At 39.8% G+C, this 21,925-nt stretch overlaps 1 protein-coding gene across 14 annotated transcripts in view; it reads left to right on the forward strand.

The window, feature by feature from the left end:
• Nucleotides 1-21,925, forward strand: part of LOC143018520 (uncharacterized) — a 215,404-nt gene that overhangs the window by 39,158 nt on the left and 154,321 nt on the right. For 12 of the 14 annotated variants that reach the window (XM_076173946.1, XM_076173949.1, XM_076173938.1 and 9 more), the window contains exons 2-5: nt 1,463-1,781; nt 5,097-5,282; nt 5,362-5,608; nt 5,919-6,134. In XM_076173946.1, the coding sequence (XP_076030061.1) occupies nt 1,596-1,781; nt 5,097-5,282; nt 5,362-5,608; nt 5,919-6,134 (835 nt within the window). In that variant the 5' untranslated portion in view covers nt 1,463-1,595. The remainder of the gene's footprint in view (nt 1-1,462; nt 1,782-5,096; nt 5,283-5,361; nt 5,609-5,918; nt 6,135-21,925) is intronic. The other 2 variants (XM_076173952.1, XM_076173944.1) reach the window with 1 other exon arrangement.

The raw sequence follows: 21,925 nt of genomic DNA on the forward strand, positions 1-21,925 counted from the left end.
TGTCTTCCTCTTGCCTTTCTTGATTTGTTAGTGTCTGTGGAAAATTCATAACCTTCATTTCCTATGTCTCACAATTCTTTTCACTCTCTCCCCTTGCCAGTACTTACTATAGAACATTTTTATAGGTTATCCTGGCCTTAGTACTTACCAGATCACCTTCCTCTGTTAGAGCTGATCGCACTTGGTATGGTATATCTACAAGTGATATAGATACCTACAGTAATTCATCCCATATCCAAACTGATTAGGCCATGGATGTTTGAATTTTGGGATAGCAGCCAAACCCTTGACAAATAATGAAAAAGGCAAATAATGTCATAGTAACCCCTTCAGGGGTGTGGAGGTCCTTGAGTTGTACCATAATGCTCCGTTGGCATATGCAACTATCTCCAATTGTGCTAATGACTCCAATGACATGTCACCCTGGTGATCAAGACCATGTTACCATTGTTAATGTCAACAGTGAAGAGGAGGAGGGTTTATTAGTATTTAGTGTGTTGAGCAAGCAAAAATGTGCACAGGTATTGTGCGAGTTGGAAAAGTGTATTGTACACATGAAGGCAATGACCTGATCCATGAGAGGGATGCACCTAACAGTATGAGTGAGGAAAAAATATTGAGCAACATTCTAGTATTAATCAATTTGTTGCCCCAGATCTCTTGCAGGAGACCCATGGCTCCCAGTTAATGGCTACTGAATGAGTCTATATAAGTCACTCAAGGAAGGAATATTGTATTGTTGTCTAGGCACTGTTAGTGTGAGGCAGTGAAGGATGTGTTCAGTGTCTTGTGAGGAGAGGGGGAAGGAGGTGGGGGAGAAAGAGAGGGATGGAGGGGAAGAGAGAGGGAGGGAAGGAGGAGAGAGAAAGAGAGGGAAGGAGGGGGAGAGAAAGGGAGGGAAGGAGAGGGAGAGATAGGAAGGGAAGGATGGGAAAGAGAGGTAGGGAAGAAGGGGGAGAGAGGGAAAGTAAGATAGAATCTCCTGTATGTGTGATATGGGGCTGATTCTTTGTTGGCAGCTAAGAGAAGGAGAACATTTGCAAGTTGTTGGCTTGTTGTGAAAAAGTGGTAGAAAAGTTGTGAAAGTAGTTAGATTTTGGGCCTGATTAAAAGACTGTGCCATCCCCATGATATTGCAGTTCTATGTAAAGGTAAGAGCTTTGTTGGTCTTTGGAAATGAGAATTGTGGAGATCTGACTTCAGTCCTGTAGGACCACCTTGTGCAGGCATTATTCATCCAAAGGACATAGAAAATAAAGATCCTATAACAAGAAATTCTTTGTGTTACATTCTGTTTGGGATACTGATTTGCCATGGAAAGACATTATTTATATGCATATGCACTTCCAAGAATGGGGAGTAGTATTTCTATAATTATTACACTAATTGATACCAATGTATCTTCACTATGTAAGATGATAGGGTTAAGTTTATTGGCTTAACAAGTTAATTTAATTTTCAGGTGTGTAGGTGGTGGTGCACAGTAGGCAGCAGCCCAGAGGACGGCCGGGCAGGCAGTAGCAGGTGGTAGCCAGGAGGGCAGTAGAAGTCGGAGGAGGAGGAGGAGGTGGGAGGTGACGCCTTCCAGCAGCAGAATGGGGTCAGACCAGCACTACTCGCTGCGCTGGAATGACTACACTGTCAAAATTGTCACAGCCTTCCAACACCTTAGAGATGAAGAAGACTTTGTTGATGTGACAGTGGCATGTGACGGACATTCATATGCAGCTCATAAAATGGTGCTCTCGGCGTGCTCCCCATACTTTAGAACTCTTCTTAGGGTAAGTGCTTGGCTTAAGTCTTGTTGATAACCAGAAGGTATAGATTTTATTTGTCATTTTGATATACCTTGATGGGCAAATTTATTTTTAGGAAGATCAACTCATTGCTGTGAAGATGTACCATTCAGATTACATTTAAACCATTACCAAATCAACTCATTGCTGTGAAGATGTACCATTCAGATTACATTTAAACCATTACCAAATGGTTTTATACAATTGAAGGTATATCATGATGGTAATTGGGTCAAGACAATCAAGTTTGTTACAGCCAGTCATAGTGCACTGTGAACAGCCCCTATTTCAGTGGGGGAAAGTAAGGGGAAGCCCAAGGGCTGTGGCTGAATTTTCTGCTTCACAGGCATGGCCCACCCTCAGATATATGAATTTTAAGCCAAGTGTGATAAGTGGATAGTAAGAGGTAGTTCTTGAACCACAAGCATTGCTCCTTTCCTGTATATTACAATTAGATAAATAATGCAGAAGGCTTTAGTGCAAGGGTGGTGTGCTTATGTAGAAGGAAAATGACTGCCTTTGTGTCTTGGCTAAGTAAGATAAGTGGCAAGTTTACTATGGGGAGTAGAAGAGGGGTTATTGGCATACTTAGCTGACTCTGGTTTATGAGTGTATGATATTGGTGAGGTTGAAGCACACAAACTTCATATTTTATTGCAGTGTATGATCCTTCAGAGGATCCTATGAGAGAAGGATATATTCTGTGCCAAGCTTGACAGTAGTTGACCACTGCCCACACTTTTGTTATGGGCAACTTTATTGTAGTTAATGGCACTGACAGCTCTCATGGCTCAGGAACCAAGAACACTTTAACAGTTCCCTCTTCAGAATTTTGCAAAATTCAGAAGGTTGAGAGTTGCTGATTCCTGGTTTCAGAAATGATAGCCAGAGCATTGGACTTACAATGCTAGAGGTGTAGTAATGGAGATGGATCACATCCATATCTTTGACAAACCAAAAAATGACATTTGACTACATGGATGATAAGATATAAAAGTTAGAGAGAATAATCTTCCTTATATTGGAATATTTAGTGGTAGTATGGTCTCCACACAGTGGAAGATATAAACAGGATCATGAAGAATAGAGGAAATGATCATTTCTCTCCCCTGTATTAGTTGCCAAATTATAGGCATATCTTGAATGTTATGCATTATATATGGCAGGAAATAGAATACAGTAATGGATGGCTATGAAAATGATTGAAGGTAATTGCCATCAATCCTTGTGGGTATAATTCACAGTCTAGATATTGTTTCTTTATACTCAATGCTTCTGTGCATTGGTGAAACACCATAGCACAAATATCTTGGGTTCTATTGTCAGACCTAATTTTTTATTTTTAAGATGAGTTGGCCAGGTTAATATAAGACTTGTTTGAAAGAATAGAACAGGCTTTGTGTTCTTCCTTGGGACCAGTAACAGGTACCAGCAAGTGGTAGTCCTGTAAGATGGATGTTTTAGGGAATTGTCTCCCTGCCTTCAAGGCACCCTCAGCTTCGTCTGGAGATGCAGGGCTGACTCTTGGTCTACAGACCATACCTAAGATCAATCAACTTAAGCTGTATTTCCTCTACCTTTCATGGAAGGAGATGTGACAAAATGAGTTTGGAGATGACACACCATAGATTGAAAGTACATTTTTAATGAAGTAGACAAAGCTGTAACCTAGCTGCTCCTTTCTTGTATTATAAATGTTCACATCCAATGAGGGAAGGACAGTGCTTTTCTCAGGAACATCCTTATGCCACAACTTCCCAGATTGCATTATAATGTACAGGAAGGGAGCTATGCACATGAGGTCATGTCTCTTTGTTCTCCAGTTGTCATGTTTAGTGTAGAATTCTTGTATGGTTCTAACTTGTGCTTGATCATGTACTAGGCTATTCCAAAAGAGTACACATCCATATGGAATTTTTTTTTATCACAAACTTCAGACATGTCTTAACTTGTGTCTATTATCTCATGAAGCCCTCCTATATGGAATCAAGAGAACTTCTCTATTGACTTTGCCCACCCTCTTCAGTGATCTGAACACTGCAATAAAATGTTCTTCTTCTTTTGTCCTTCAATGATGGAATAGCTAGTGATTCTAGTCAATGAGGGACCAATGATCAGTACCTGGATGTGGTGGTCCTGCAAGATGGACAACAAAGTTGCCCATTTCCAGAACCTGACACCCACTTCACCTCCATCAAGTGGTGCAGCCTTAAATCGCTGACACTCTCTCTCAACACTGAGCCCAAGCTCTCACTATAATGTCAACTGTATACTCTTTTCCATATATGGAGAGCTAACAGCCAATTTCAGTGGGTGACATATAAACAGTCCCACACTGGTACAACACAAACAGCAGTACAAAGAGTTTCCTTCTGCTGACCAGAGCCCATGCTTGCTACTGCTTTTTGTATGTTTATTTTCTTGTTGATTGGTACTGTCAGGTCTTTGATATATAGGCTGAAGGTCATGTGAGTTGAAATTGAGGCACATGATTTTTGGGTTCTTTTCCAATGACAGGGTTTGTTTGTTCAATTTTATGATTGAATGTCTTTGGTTCTTAGTTGTATGGAGTGAGCAATGTTACTAATGATTTTTGAAGGTAGGCCTCCGTTCTATTTTTCTTAAGCTATTGTTTTGGTTTGTGTATTTACCTAGTTGTACCTTACGGGAAGAGAGCTATGCTCGTAGTGACCCTCTTTTGTATCTTTCCGCATCCAGTTTGTTCTTAAAGTCATGTATAGTTTTAGCACTCACTGTTTCCTCATTCAGTTTGTTCCAGATATATCACTCTGGGTGGGAAGCTATTCTTTTTCAGATCTTTTCTGCAACTGTTTCTTCTTGTGTCCTCTTGTTTTTCTTTTGTTCCACTTTAGTAAGTCATCTCTATCAAGAATTTCCATCCCTTTCATAATTCTGTAGATGGTTAGGAAATTACCTCTTTCTCTTCTTTGTTCCAGGGTTGGTAGATTTAGTTTGTGTGTTCTCAACAGCTATTCTCTATTGTGCTTGGTTATTATTGTCAGGTTGTCTGCACAAGTGAGCACTTTGGTGTTGATTCTGGATCTGTTGTAGGTAGATCACTAGTGAAGGATCGTCCCTGTTCCCCATTTTATTGCACAGGTTGGAGGCAATACAACAAGACAGCACTTCCACAGCAGTGCCCAATAGCAGGAGCTGAACACACTTTTGGGCTATATCATTTCCTCATCCATTTATAATGCATCTTCTTTCATAATTATGTTTTGCACTTTGTATAACAGACATGTCAAGTGATTTAACCTGTTCAATTTCTACTTGCAGGCTAATCCATGCCAGCATCCTATAGTGATATTAAAGGATGTGGGCCACACGGAGATGGAGCGGCTGTTGGAGTTCATGTACAACGGGGAGGTAAACATAGCACAGGACCAATTAGGAGCTTTTCTAAAAACGGCGGAAAATTTAAAGATTCGAGGTTTGGCAGGGTCTTCTGATGAGTCCGATCAGGTAAGGATACTGAAAAACACATCTGTTCTGCTATTATTGTGAGAAGAGTGCATGTATCAAAACTGTGCTATAATTTAAGATGTTTTTTCAGAACCACACAAAAGACCTGTCCCATAGTTTTAGTAGTACATATGGGGGTGGGCAGTCGGGAAGAAGCAGCCCCTCTGCTGGCTATGCCCCAAGTCAAGGCTCAAAAGATGATGAGATCATACAAGATGGCCAGGGATCTCATGCTAGACCAGACTCTCCACCGTCGAAAAGGAGAAAACGAAGTAATATGGCTGCCTTGGGTCAGACAGATGTAAACACTTCCAGTCAGAGTGCAGGTGGGTTTATATAGACATGATATTGTGCAACTTTATGTATATATATATACAATAGTTCATTCATTGCTATAATGGTGTAGTCTTGAATTTTACTTTAGTTTTGGCCTCTGGTCAGATGAAGTAGAAGATATCAATTTACCAGAAATGTGCCAACGGTGTGGATATTATACTATCCAGTCAAGAAACAATTATGTTAGATTGGTACTTCAAAATACACATTATTGTAATTAATAGACAAATTTGTATGCGTATTGTTATTGTAATGGCAGGCTTCCAGTGAAGCTATTATAAGTGTGTTCCCACTTTCCAGATGGAGTTACAGAAGAGAGTGGCCAATCAGATATAGTATCTGCGGGACAGCTTGGGTCAGAAGATGACCAGCGAACAGACCGTAGGGAAATGAAATCTGAACCTGGTGATTCTATGACAGATATATATAGTGAATCTTCAGACTTGAGTATTGATCCACAACAAGTACCACATGGAGACGGTTTAGACCCTCGACAGTCTGTCATGTATCCATTAGGTGGGTATGGGTCTAGTGCAGTTTATCAGTAGTGAATATTTGCTTTTCATTTTGTCAGTGCCTTTCTTTCTCAGGAGTGATCGTGGAAGTATCATCATGTCTTGCAGGAATAGTTTGTCAGTGAAATTTTTCTAAATGAATTAGTGATGGATTGTGTCAGTATGAACTCGACCCCAAGCGAACAAGGGTGCAGTGCTAATACATTAGTGCCAATGCATAGAAACATTGATGTGCAAGATTCCACATATCGAACTTTTAAAGTTTAGATCCAGTTATGAAAATTGTCTTTATTTCTAAAGCAGTGGAGAACTAACAAGACAATGGAATACCAATAAGCAGACTAAATTGCCTTTTCATATGAAGCTTTAATAGTGTGAAAAGTTTTTGTACTGAACTTAATCTCATGGAGAAAGAACTGTTTTAATGAATCTCCTAGGAGAGATTAATGAAGAGGAGAAAAGAATCTTTTAACAGTTTTATCATTAATGTCCTGAAAGTGTGGTCAGAAACCAGGATGAGAGGCTTGCAGTGAATAGTGAAGACTGAAATTCTATGTTTGCTGAAGAACATTTGAAGTAAAAAAACTGCAGGAATCCCAAAAGTTTAGATTAGTTGCATGTAGACCATACTTTGATATTTTATTATATTTCTGTATATTTCTCACAAGCCCTGAATGCATTTTCCTACATAACCTGTATTTAAGTACTTACAGTTTCCTGCATGTGTCACCCGTTCAGTCAATTCCATGCCCACTTTAGTCTTCCATTTGCTTTCTACACTTGCCTCTTTTATACTTATATTCATCCCTTTTGGTGCCTGTTGTTCACAGTCTTAAAATAGCTGGCAAATTTTGCAGGTTCTCCCATAAGTCTCGAAAGAAAAGGTGCTTTTTTTATGCAAGTCGGCTTGCTGTTCATATTACACATACTGATGATTGGTTTTGTCATAAACTCCCATATTCAGGAGACAATGTTTAAAGAAAGACATTGGTTTTGGCAGTTGTTGTCCCCTAGACTGTCTGGCTGAGCAGTTTTGGTAGTTGGGACCATTATTCAGAGTGGATGCCTTTCCTAATCTCTGCTTCATCTTGATGACCAGAATGCAAACCAGGACACTTAATTTTCCTAGTAGCTGCCGGCTTGGTGCTACTGCTGTACTACAGCAGGACCCTCTTATTACATATACCCATTACAAACCTGCCCGTGACCACTGCATGTATTTGCCTATTTGTAACTTACAGGAAATGAAGAACACGTGGAGTCTTTGTCTTCATCAATCAAACTTGGCTTTAAATCCATTTAAATAATTTCATTTAAATATATCCTTTAAGTTATGCAAAAGTTGATGCATCTGTATAGAAAACTGTTAGGCCTATGTGTGGAAGTACTGTATTTTGCACCAATGACCTTGACCTGTGTGGTGTGGCAGAGGTCAGAGATGACCCTTCATCCATAAGATCCAGAGGTGGTAGCATTGAATGGGTTTTGATTGTGTATGAAGTGTTGTTCACAAGAAAAGGTTACAAGGTACTTAGATGGGAGTGACAAATTTGTTTTGGACGAGTGTGGATGTGTGTATGCTTAGAGTATTTCTTGGACTAATTGAATGTAGAGGAGGATAAGGAGGCTTTGATTTTGGTATTGGGAGATACCCGAAAAATTAATGTGATGGAAGAGGAGAATGACAGGGCTATAGGAAGGGAAGAGAGCATTAAAAGCAATGAGAGCTGGTGAAGTACCTGGGTTAGATGGTTATCATGTGGAGTGTCAAAGGGAATAGTAGTTTTTATGGTGTGGATAGTGAGATTGGTTAATGTGTGTCTAAGGGAGGGAAATATTCTGGTGGACTGGAGGAGTGAATATGTAGCTCCACTGTACATTGAAGAGGGGGACATATGAATGTAGTAGGTTTTGAGGGATCAGTTTGGTTTAGTCAGGAAGGTGTATGGGTGGGTGTCAATAGAGAGGGTAAGGAGGTGAGTAGAGGGAATAATTAAGGAAGAGTGGTGTGGGTTTAGAAAGGTAAGAATGTAAATAGTTTTTTGTAGCAAGATAGATATGTATAAAGTTTTTGGTAAAGTGTAAGGATGTCTTTTGGGCTTGAGTTGGTTTGGAGGTATGACAGGATTGTCAGAGAGGCATTATGATGTATGGGAATGGGGGAAGTCTGTTGAGGGTAGTCTAAAGTTGAGTAGTGAAGTTTGTTTGGGGGTAGGGAATAAAGAGAGTGGTTTATGTCATTGGCTGTTGAGTGCATACAGGTGCGGTGGTGAATGTGCTAGGAAGGGTTTGGAAATTATAAAGTAGATGACTCGGTTTACAGATAACACTGCTTATGGGTGAGTTGGAGGTTAGGCTGAAACAGTTGTAGAATGGGAGGGTATGTGGGAGAAGAAGGAAACTTACATACATACATATACCAAGGCTTTTTCCCCCTTACAAGGGGGGTAGCCAAAAAGAAAAAGGCATAAAATCATTCCCACCCATTCCATCCCTGAATACACTCCACACCCCTCCACCCTCCCTCTTATCTTAGCACCTCCAGAATGACGGGTCATCCCTGCACTTTGTCCACTGCCCTGGGTCAGAAGCAGAAGGAAACTTAATGTGGGCAAAAGTAAGATGGATGTACAAGGTGTGATGGTGAAGGCGGCTTGGAGGAGAGTTTAAAATTTAAAGGGCTTGAAGTGGAGAGATTAAAGTATGGGTCACATTAGCAGGGAATGGAGGAAGGGGGTGAAAATGAATTAGTGTAGTAAACATGGCAAAGGAAATATAGACTGAAAGTGAAGCATTTATTCCTGATGTTTCATCTATTGACTTTGAGAAAGTCAGTAGACGAAATGTCAGGAATAAACACTTCACTTCCAGTCCATGTTTCCTTTGCCATGTTTATGCAACTTGTTCACATGGATTTTCATTTGAATTAGTGTAAGGGAATCAAATGTCTGGGGGAAAGAAAAGTGTCGTGAGAAATATGTATATAGACACACACCAAAGGGCTTGTTTCCCCGTATGTATGGCCAGATCAAAGTATATACCCATCCCACATACATACATTAAAAAAAAATCCTTTGTCTTCCCTCGTACTTTAACTCCTCATAGAGGAAGGTTCATCCCTGTCCTCAACACTGGGTCACAGGCAATGTAGCAAGACATGGCACCTCCACAGCATTACCTGCTGAAGCTTGTTTACCTGCACCATTTTCTTATGCATGGCATAAAAGGGATTTAAATGGCATTTAGGAAGGTGACTAGGGATCCTCCACTCCACATTGTCCTCCTATGAAAGGTTGTGGCATAAGATGATCATGGAGGGCTTCAGTCAGAAACCTAGTAGTTGGGTCATTAGATATGCATGGTTTTGGTACAGATGAGAGTAGAAGGGAAGAGATTGGTGGTTTGTAGGTAAGAAGGAAGATGAATGTGTTAGCATTGAATGAAACTAAGTTGAAAGGTAGGGTTGAGTTTGAGTGTGTATTGGGGAAGGTGTCAGAAATAATGATTGGACAAGGGAGGGAAGTGGTGGCTCTGTTGGTTAAGTGATATGGTAGGAAAGTGTGATGTGGAGGGAAGTCTCTTGTAGGAAGGGAGTGGGTGGGGGATAGATGGTGGTTGGGGAGTGATTATAATTCACAAATAATTATTTGTGAATTATATTTTTATGCAGCCTGAGGGGATTTCTCCCTGTCCTCAATGATACTGCATGAAGGGATGGAGAAGGGGGGAAGGGTTGCCAATTCAATGAAGTGGCCTTGCTGTGGATGTGCAGTGTCTTGCTGCAATGCTTTTGACCCAAAGTGATGGGTGAGGTGCAGGGATGACCTGTTATCCAAGAGGACCCAAGGAAAGAGAGAGGGAAGGGGAGTGAATACAGGTGAAATGGGTGGGAGTGGAATTATGCCTTTTGACTTTGGCTACCTGCCTTGTGAGGGGAAAAAAGCCCTTGGTATATGTATGTTTGTATAGAGAGTTTTGGGAGGAATGTAAATGTGGTGTTGGGGGATCTCGGTGCTAGAATAGGTAGCTAGTAAATGGAATGATAGGGAAGCTTGGGGTGTTAGGAAAGAATTGAAGTGGAGAGGTGTTACAGATGTGTTTAAAGAGGGAGGTAATGATAGCAAACACTGGTGATGTCCAACTCTGCTGACTCTCTCACACTCTATTACAACATTTATGCTTATCAAAGCACAGTAGCACCCAGGTAGCAAGACCTCTTGATACATCTCTCAAAGTGTGGGAAAGGCTGTTATGAGTCTCATAACATGAACAAAATGTAGACATGTATACGATCAAGCTTATGAAGATTAGTTGCAAATTAGAAATAGGAAGAAGAAGGTACAGGAGGTTAGAAGCAAAATACTAGATGAGGGAGATAAAGAGGAGAGCAGATAGTAAAGTTGGGTAGGAATTTGACAGAATTTTGAAAAAAAAAAATGGAAGCAAAGAAACTTGGGGGAAGGGGGGCTGAGCAGGGAGAGAGTAAAAGGTAAAGGGTGTAGATGGGCAGTTGTCAATGGAAGTGCATGGGGTAAAGGGGAAGACGGATAGGTATTTTGGCTGATTTGTTGACTTAAAGTTAGGAAGGGATTGATTGTGGCAGTTGGAGAAACTAAGAAAATGGCTGTAATGGGGAAAACAAAATTATAGGGCTGCAGGAGAAGATAGTGTTGAAAGTGATAAAAGATGGCAGAACACATTGGTTAGATGGGTGTCACATAGTGTCTGATGAAGGGAGGAACAGTTATTGTGGATTGACAAATGGGGTTGATTAATGCACATTAAAAGAAAGGGAATGTGCCAGAGAATTAGAGAAGTGCACATGTAGTTCCACTTTACAAGGGAGAAGGGGACAAATACAAGTGTAATGGATTCAGTGGGATCCATCTATTGAATGTAGTTGGTAAGTCATATGGAAGTATGTTAAGAGGATTAGTAGAGGAACGGAATAATTTGGGAAGAACAGTGTGAGGCTAAGAAAGAAAGAGGATGTATTATTAATTTTTCTTTGGAAGGTAAGAAGTTTTTAGCAAAAGGTAAGGGTACCTTGGACTTTCATTGATATGGAGAAGGCATGCAACAGGGTTGATGGGAAGGAATTGTAGGACATATTTGGATGCATGTGATAGGGGAAGGTTGTTGAAGGCAGTCAAGAAGTTTTTATGTGAGTAGCAGAGCTTGTGTTAATTTAGAAAATGCATAGTGAGTGTTTTGAGGTGAAGGTAGAGCTATGCCAGGGTTGGGTAATGTCATCATGGTTGTTCACTGTGAGCATGGGTTGGGTGATACAGTAGGTAAATGTTACAGGGTTTGGTGATGATAAATAAGAGCGGAAGTAAACGGGAAGTGACCCAGTTATTTGTGGACAGCACTGCTTGTGGCTGGGTTTGAGGAGGGTCTGAGTGAGCTAACATGTAATTTGGGAGTATGTGAAAGGAGAAAGCTGAAAGTAAAAATGGGCAAAAATAAGGTGATCAGGGAGATGAGGAAAGGGGAGAAGTTGGAGGAAATCAATAGTATTAAGTATTTAGGGTAGCATGGAATGGTTGAGTAGGGGTAGAATTAAATTGAAAAATAAGATAAGCAAATAGAGAAGACTACAAAGGAATGATTATGCCTATGACATTGTATGGGGCAGTGACTTGGAATTTTAGGCAGAAAGGAGCAGTTAAGATTTGTTTGAGATTAAGGTGCAAGAAGTGTGGTGGGGGGGGGTTACAAGAATGGTTAAGAGTGAAAAATGAAGCAGGGTGGAGAGCTAGCAGCCAGTTCATCAAAAAGCATCGAGATGGTTTGGGCATATGGAAAGAATGACTAGCAAAAAGAGTGTAGAAAGCAGAGGTGGTGGAGTGAATTTGAGGGGAAGAAGGAGAATGGGATGTGGTGAAGGTGGTCTTGGGTAAAAGGGGAATGTTTGTTGAGCAGGGAAAGGAGAGGGCTAAAGATAGGTGTTAGTGGAGTGTGGTTGTGAATTGATACAGCTTGGAGGGATTCAGGAATGAATAAAGGAGAGGGTAATCATGTAATGAAGTGGTAGGGTAAACCAGTTCTCACTGTCAGAACTTGCTGTGGAGATGCTTTGTCTTGCTGTGTTGTTTCTGACACCAGCAGTGGGACTGGGATGGGAATAACCCTTCATCCACAAAGTGCTAAGGTAAAAGGGAAGAGCATTCTGATATGTTTAATTCATTACATGCCTCCAACACCCCCAATCCACTTCAGATATGTTAAAATTAGACAATAATAAATCCCTTTAGACCAAGTCATTTCCTCATCCATTTAAACCACTCTCCATTCACACCTACCTTTTGCCTCTGTACATTCAACAGATATTTGACATGCATCCAGTACCCCTTTCACTTAGTCCACGTTGATCACATTCTTGGTCATTCCCTCATGCCCTTCCATTCACTTTACTTCCCACACTTTTTGCTAGGGTTTCTTCACCCTTTATTTATTTATGTATTTATGATTATTATTATTATTATTATTATTATTATTATTATTATTATTTTTTTTTTTTTTTTTTTTTTTTTTTTTTTTTTTTTGAGTGGTGTGTGATAGGGATGGAATGGGTGGGAGTGGTTTTTATGCCTTTGTTTTTTGGCTAACTCTCTTGTAAGGGGGAAAAGGCCTTTGGTATATGTATTTTTTTTATTTATTTTATTTTTTTTCTTCTGTATGCCCAAATTATATCAGCATACAGCTCTTTCCACATCACTATTCATACTTAAAACCCCTACCATATTTCTTCAACATTTCATCTCAAGCTCATTAGAAAATTTCATCATTGTTTAAACAGTTTATTGGAACCAGTAATGCTTCCACAGCATGGTATCCAAGAATTAAAGAAAACAAAGACATGTAACTGTACCATACATGAAATTGTAAGGAGTGGTTAAGTTAAAGCACACACCCACCTCATGTTTATCTCACACCCAACCAAAAACCCATTCATTGTCTTTCTCATCTTAGCACTTTGTGAATGAACAGTCATTCCTATTCCCTGTCATAATGCAGGGGTCAGGGCCAGTGCATTAAGACACAGGAAAATGCAATACACAGCAAGGCCTGACAGCCAGACCAGATTCACCCCCCACCCCCCCACCCCCACTTTAGTATATGTTGATTAACAACCCCACCCCTGACTCACTTCATCCATTTGAGAATTGTATTGATTAGATAATATTGAAAAGCAGACTTGTATTAAAGATATTAGGAAGTGTAGCTAATTGTATGGATGTGTAGATTTATAGAACAAGTTGGGCAACACCATTTGAATTTAAGGCTTAGCTTGATGAATGAAGACAAAGAGATTGGACTCTATGAGCACAGCTCCAACCCTGTTTACTACAACTAAGTACAACTAGGTAATTAAGCGCACACACATACACCTACATCCAGAGAAGGTCTTCAAGAAAATATCCATTTGACTGCTCTGGAAATTGAAACATAGAGTGAGAGGTAAACTTCTTGTGTGGATGAAAGGTCTCCTGAAGGGCAGGTACTTAAGGACAGTGGTGATTTGGTTTAACATCCCAAAACTCCCCCCACTCAGGAGGCTAGAACAGTGCCCCTTACAGAGGACTTTGTAGCATGGAATTTAATGAACTATATACTTGGTTTAACTCAGGGGACAGGATTGGAACTGCTGTCACCATGAGTTCCTCCACAAGTAGTGATGCTCTAATCTGTTCAGCCAGTGAGCTAAAGTCATGAAAAGAATGAAAAGCGAGGAGGATTGTAGGCTATTGCAAAAAGATCCAGACAATATTTTTACATAGAGCCAAGAATGGAAAATTTATTTCAGTAAAAAAAAATATATATATATATATATATATATATATATATATATATATGTATGTATTTTTTTATATATATATATATATATATATATATATATATATATAATGATAATAATAATGCAAAGTACTGGAAATGGGCAATAATTGCAAGAGACCATCATTAAACTATTCCTTGAGGAGTGAATCCATTACAAAAACTAAAGAAAAAAATTTGGTGATGTTGATAAATGTATCAGCATGATTGTGGGAGAGACATACTAACTGCTGCAGATGATGAAAAATTTCATAAAAACCCTGAGCCATCCAAGGCTCATGTCAAGGAACATGTCAGTGGTATGGTCCCTACACAGAGTGAAGATATAATTAAGGCCAAGAGAATAGAAGGACAGTAAACAGATTGGTTCCCAGCCAGGCAGATAAAACACATTGGGTCTGCCAACATTGAAAAATAAAAAAAAAATGGGAGGGGGGGGGGGCATCAATATAATTACTGATGCCCATAAGGTAAGAGTGATCATGTAGTTCAGGAATTTGTGCTGAAGTGAGGAAGACGGAATCAAGAAAGGAAATGTATAGACAATAAGGATATTATTTTTCAAAGGTGCTGATTAGAAAAAAAAGAGAGAGAGAGAGAAATGAAGATTGGAGGAAGTTTTATGAAACTACAGATATAGAAGAAATGGATTATCTTTAAAAAGACTTAAACACAGGAATAGATTGTATACCAAAAATGACAAAGTTAAAGATATATATATACACTGGCAAAAAAATGAGACAAAGTATGGAAGAGTGTGCAAAAAAGAATAGAAAAAAAGACAAAAGATGATGACCAAAAAGCCAGAAATTAATAAACAATAATGTAAAGAGAGGAAAAATTAGAGGAGGAGGATGTAGTCAACAAATACAAAGGTCAACCCAAGCTTTTTTTTTTTTTTTTTTTTTTTTTTTTTTTTTTAAAATTTGTAAATGCTAAGCAGAAATATATACAAGGAATATCAATATTGAAAGTTGAAGGAGTTGTATATGAAGATGCAAGAATGGGATAAAAAATGAACAAAAGCTTTAAATCAATACTTAACAGAGATGAAGAATTTGAGAGAGAAAAGTGTGGAGAAAATGTAAACACCTTAGATAATATAACAGTGGAAATGGAAGAAGTGCTTTAACATTGTGAAATATTGGAAATAAGAAAGCCTGCAGGACATGATGAGGTATCAATTTGGATATTGAAAGAATGCAGAGGACAATTAATGAAAAAGTACACAATTTAATAAATAGTTTAGTAGAAGAGTGAGAGATGTCATCAGACTGGAAATCTGCAAATGTGATAAGTATTTTCAAAGATACAAAGTGGTACTATTACTAGTGTCATTAACTTGTACAATAGTGAAAATGTGCAACAAAAAAATGGTAAATATTAACAATCAATTTGAATTCAGAGAAGGAAAGTTGTGGATAATAACCCTGCTAAGCTTTTACTCGAGAGTGACAAGTGAGCTACATGAGAGGGATGGGTTGACTGTGTAGATCTGGACTTGAAAAGGCCATTGACAAAGTTCCACAGAGATTGATGTGGAAATTGGAAAACATAGAGGGCCTCAGAGGAAGTATACTGGAATGGATAAAAGATTTCTTAAAAGGTAGATATACAAGAACAGTAGTGAAAGATGAAGAGTTGGAATGGAAAATAGTAACCAGTGGTATACCACAGGGCTCTGTTTGTGGCTCCAGTAATGTTCTTCATGTATATTAATGACATGATGAATGTAGTAAATGCCATGCAAACCTATTTGCTGATGAAGTCAATGATAACCAAGGAGAATTGTATAATGTTAGTAAAGGACCTGGATATAGTATATGAATGGAGTTGAGAGTGGAAAATTAATCTTAACCTAAAGTGCAAAATATAGAAATGGGCCAAAGCAAGGAAACCCGAGAATGGATAACTAAATCGTAAGTGAAATGATAAAACAAAAGAGGAAAAAAAAATTGTTATCATAATCTAAGATGGCTTATCACCTGAAACACACAAAAGAAAACTAACAGGAGAGTCCTACAATCTGTTGAAAAATATAAGAGTGGTATTTCACTACACAGATGAGAACAATATGAAAACAGTCGAAAGCTTGATATGATCCAGACTGGAATATACAGCAGTGATGTGGTCACCATAATTAAAAAAGTGAGGTCCTGAAGAAAGAAAACCACTTGGAAGACCATGTAAGAGGTGAATAGATAATATTAAGAATAGTTTAGAGCTCTTGAACATTGAAGGGCTAGAGGATTGGTGAACATTGGCACAGGATAGACAGCAATGGAAACATGTAGCAGCAGCAAAGGATCACACAAGTCTACAGCTATAAGAGTGAGTGAGAGTAAGAAAAGCATGGAGACCAGATGTAATTTCAAGTTGGATACTAAAGGAGTGTAGAGACCAATTGGCAGATAAAATACCCAAGACTGGAAAATGGTAAATATTTCCAATTCACAAGGGAGGAAACAAAGAGGACCTCCTTAAACCATTGATATCATTAACCAGCATGATATCCAAACTATGTGAAAAAAATGAATTAGAGATAAATGGACCAAATATGTAGAAAAGAGAATTATTGTAATCAACAACCAATTCTGTTTCAGGAATGTTAGATTATGTGCATTAAACTTGTCAAGTTTCTACTTGAGGGCGACTGATGCAGTTCAAGAAACAAGTGGGCAGACTGTATATACCTTGATATGGGAAAAGTTTTTGAAAAAGTCAACTGCAAAAGACTCTTTTGAAAATGGAGCATATTGGTGGTTTGAAAGAAAATCTGCTAAACTGGGTAAAGGATTTCCAGAAAGACACTCATGAGAATGGTAGTAATTGACAAGGATGAAGGAGAGTCACCAGCCAAGTCCCATATGTCTATCTTAGAGTGATAGATATATGGAACAAATTGAATGAAAAAATAGTATGTGCAAACAAAATGCAAGAATTTAAGAACAAAGTTGATCTTGCAAGATACAAAAACGGGTCACCACGAGCATAGCTCCCCTTCCTGTATAATACAACCAGGTAAATACTAACACCATTTATGTACTTAATACATGTACCTGATATATGATATGATGGATGGTACATAAAATTATTCTTAGATGTTTACAAATGATGCAAAAATGAGGAAAAATAGATGACTGCAACCAACTACGACACCCTGATTGATGAATGGAATGTCCAAAATGGGGAATGAAGTTCAACATAGAAAATACTTTAGAAATATGATTAGCACAGAAAGGCCATCTGTTATTACATATACAATGTGTAACAAATTGATCATCAAAATCAGTACAAAAAAAACATAGGGTCATGGTCATGTAGAACCTGTCTCCTGAGAAACAAACAAAATTGTTTGGGAAATTTAGTATTTGTCAGGAACCATTAGGTATACTTTTCATTACTTGGATGAAGCACTAATGAAAAGGCTTGTGGAAAACCTAATCAAGCCCAGGCTGTAATATACAGCATTGGTTTAGTCTCCACATAAGAAAAAGGATATAATAAAAATAGAAAAATTATTCGGAGGGCAACAACCAGAATTGTCCCAAGCTTGGCAGATAAACCATACATTGAAAGACTAGAAGAAATAAACTACCAACTTTGGAAGACCAAAGAAAAAGAAATGACATGACTATTGTTTGTAGAGTTCTAAAGGAGGTGTGTGTGTATGTGTATGCCAATCAGACAAATGGTCTCATGGTATCGGATAGGAGAACCTCAAGGGGACATAATTATAAACTTAGAATTGCATATCTCGAGGATATCAAGAAATATAGTTTTCCAACCAGTGGATGGCCTAAATTTGAGAAAGTGCAAGCAGCCATGAATGCATTTAAGGGAAAGTATTATAAATTGAGTTCAGGAGATGGGACCTTATGAGAATAGCTGTTCTCGTACAGTAGATAAACAAAAAGGACAGTAACCAAACTGGTGCCCAGCCTGGGAGATGAGCGATATGAGAAGAAACTAAAAGCACAGGGTCTGCCTACTTAGAAAAATTGATGAGAAAGAGGAAGGTGATATGATTAAAGGATTCAGGTCTCTAAAGGAGATAGGCAACATTGACAAAGAAATATTTTGATTAGGGATAAGAGGGATTTAAGGAGACATAAGAACAAATTAAGAAAGACTACATGTTTAAAGGTTGTGAAGGAATAGTTTTCCATATAGATGCATAAATACTTGGAATAGCGTATGTTGTAGCCCAAGGTGGAATAATACATATATCCAGATCTATATATGATAATTAGAAATTAAAGATATAAACAAAGTTGACACTGTATATAAATTGGAGAGTAGGAGATAGAAGCTCGCTGGCTGAGCCGGTTAGGGCGTCATTACTTGCGGCAAAGGTCGAGGTGAGGGCAGTTCGAATGCCGCCACCAGTGAAGTTGAACCAAGGGCATGGTTCATTAAATTCCACGCTACAAAGCCCTTTTTAAGGGCACTGTCCTAGCCTCCCGATAGGGGGGAGTGTGTGACGTTAAACCATATCATCATCATCATCAGGAGATAGGATCCCATGATTGTTGCTCCTTTCCAGTATACTACAAATAAGTAAATGCATGTGATTTCCCAACACCAGATATAAAGCTTAACATGAAAACACACATATGCAGATGATCTGACAATGGCCCAGAATAGTAACTACAAAATAGCTGCTAAGAACACCAAAGCTTGGGCAAACAGAAGAAATTTTAAGAAATACTAGAATGGAGGCCTGTCAGAAACTGATAACATTATTCACTCCATACAACCATGAATCAAAGAAACATCTAAAAGTAAAATTGAATGGTGAGACCCTTCCATTGATAAAGAACTGGGAATTTTTTGTCATACTTGTGATACACATATAACCTTCTACACATTGAAGACCCGGCAGTGAAAGAAAAATTGAATAAACATACTAAATTTAGTAGTAGACAGTCTTTGGACAGCAGAAGAAAATCATAATTGTACTCTATAAACAGTTCTTGAGAACCACCATCACCTGTGCTTCCACACCATGGTTCCCAACAATCAGAAAAACATAAACATCCTCCAAACAATACAAAATAAAACATTAAGAATAGTTATAGGATGCACCAAAGCCACATCAGTAGAACATCTGTATACAGAAATCAAAATCCTCGTCATAGAATATCACATAAAACTGATAAGTATACAAGAACTCTTTGCATGTCTCACCCATATTATTTAACCACACAAACACAACTGAAGAAACTACACTCATGTATTGCTCAAACATCAACAACAACCTACATCACACATGGCACTCAAACAAAAATATATTCACACTCAGATCACAAAACCAGCGCTAAAAGACAGACCACCAAAGAAGCACGGCAAGACATCATCAAACTCCTCTAAGAATAAACCCCACAGAAAAATCCCATCAAGGAGAATTAAGAACCATACTGACATGATTATGGTTAGGTCACCATCCAGCATTAAGACTGTGATCCCACTCTTCGTCCCCTTGCTCCTGGTTGTCGTCCTCATCATCCAGATTTTTGTCTTAGTTTTTCTTGTCCTCTTTACCCTCATTGTCCTCGTCTTCCACCTTGTCTACATACTTGTCGTCTTCCTCATTGCCTCTTATTCGTTATTCTCTTCTTCTTCATTCTCCTTGTCCTTGTCTTTATTGCATTCTCCTCCTTGTCTTCATTGTCCTATTTCTCTTCTTTCCCATCATTTTCTCCATCCTCCTCTTCTCTGTCTTCCACTTTTTTGTCATCTTTTCTGTGTGCCTCACTGTCATCTCTGTCCTCCTCGTTGTCCTCACCCTCTTCCCCATCCTCCTCCTATTCCCATCCCCCACCTTTCCTCTTCCCTATCCTCATCCTCCCTCATTTCTTCCTCTTCCTTCTCCATCTCCATCTTGCCCTCCCCTTCTTATCTACATAATCCTTGTATTTCTCTTCATCCTTGTCCCCCTCGACCTCCTCTTCCTCTTTGTCCACATAATCTCCTTCTTCCTCTTAATCCTCCTCTACTGCCACATTTTCATCCTCGTCCATATCATCATCATCCTCTCCTCCTTCTCACCTCCTCTCCTCCTCCTCCTCCCTTCCTCCTCTTCCTCCTCTTCCTCCTCTCCTCCTCCCCCTCCTCTCCTCCCCCCCTCCTCTCCTCCCCCTCCTCTCCTCCCCCTCCTCTCCTCCCCCTCCTCTCCTCCCCCTCCTCTCCTCCCCCTCCTCCCCTCCCCCTCCTCCCCCTCCTCTCCTCCTCCCCTTCCTCCTCTCCTCCTCCCCTTCCTCCTCTCCTCCTCCCCTTCCTCCTCTCCTCCTCCCCTTCCTCCTCTCCTCCTCCCCTTCCTCCTCCTCCTCCTCTCCTCCTCCCCTCCTCTCCTCCTTCCCTCATCTCCTCCCCTCCTCTCCTACCCCCTCCTCTCCTCCTCAGCTCTTCCTCCCCAGCTCTTCCTCCCCTTCCCCTCCTCCCTTTCCCCTCCTCCCTTTCTCCTCCTCATCCAACTCCCCATCTTTTCCTCTTCCTACTCCTCCATATAATCCTCATCTTCCTCTCCATTCTCATTCTTGACCTTCTCCACTTTCTTCCTCCGCTTGCCTCAATCTCTTTATTCCCCCTCTTCCTTCTATTCCTTTTCTTTGTCTTCCTCGACCTCCATACTGTCCTTAACTTGGCCATTTTCCTTCTCTTCCTCCACTTCTTCCTGGCCCCCCTCCCCCTCTCCCTCCTCCTGTCTCTTCCTTGCTCAAAGCAATGTTTAGTTGATTGACCATCCTTCCCCTAGGCTCATTAGAAGAGTGCCGGGTGATGTGATTGCAGTGATCAGATTATTGATAGGAGTGAATAGGATTGATTATTTTGATTTGGGGCACATATTGGCAGGAAGTATCAGAAAAAGTAAGCTAACATGTTTTGAAAGATATTAGTCAGCTTTGCGCAGGTGTATCAATATATGAAATAGGAGAGGAAATAGTTCAGTCCAAAAGTATCAGATAGAAAGTGAGTAAGCCAACATGTTTGAAAGATATCAAACGGCTTTGCACAGGTGTATCAATATATGAAATGGGAGAGGAAATATTCAGTCCAAAAGTATTAACTAATTCAAGCTCAAGTTTGATCAGTGAAGATGCAGGATCCCAGTAACAGCTTTTTAACTCTGGTACAAATAGGTTAGGTAAATGTGCTCTTCATATACCACTAATTGTACCCACATTTTACACTCCACTCCCCCCCCCCCATACTTTTCCTTCCATTTCAAGGTACACCCTTCATTTCACCCCACTCTTCACCCCCCAATTATTCTCCCTTCATTCTTCACCCTTAGTGCATCACCTATCTAATTTTCACCTCCAAACTTCACATTCACTACAATATCCTTTTGCTATTGTTACTTTCCCCCACAATCTCAACCTTCCTTCAGTCTCCACCTACCCCATAAATTTTTTTTATTTTCCAGTCCTCAATTTTCATTCACCTTCCCCCAATCCTCACCATCCCCAACTGTCAGTGGTCTCTCAGAAATCTCAACTGTCCCCCATCTTCACTTTCCCCAAATTTTTCACTGTCCATCACAATCTTCCCCCTTCCCCTATACTTAACACCCACTCCCCACACACACCTCACCTCTCCCCCTTTCTTCACTTCCCCCACACTCTTGGTCTCCTCCCCCTGCCTCCCCACCCCCCACATACTCTTTGTCTCCACCACACTTTGCTTCCCTCACACTCTTTACCTTCCCCCATACTTCACCTCCCCCCACACTTCATTGCCCCCCCACAGTTTTCCTTCCCCCACACTTTTCCTTCACCCACACTTATCTGACCCCCTTTACATTTTGCCTCCCTCACACTTCTCCCCCCCATATTCTTTGCCTCCTCCCACAACCTTCACCTTTCCCCCACCACCTTCACTCCAAGTGTCCTCACACACACACACACACACAGACTTCACCTTGAAAGATATGATCTCCAACACCTGCCA

This window comes from Oratosquilla oratoria, chromosome 35 (assembly GCF_046742065.1).
Source record: "Oratosquilla oratoria isolate Oo_2021 chromosome 35, ASM4674206v1, whole genome shotgun sequence".
In the NCBI taxonomy this organism is placed as follows: Eukaryota; Metazoa; Arthropoda; class Malacostraca; order Stomatopoda; family Squillidae; genus Oratosquilla; species Oratosquilla oratoria.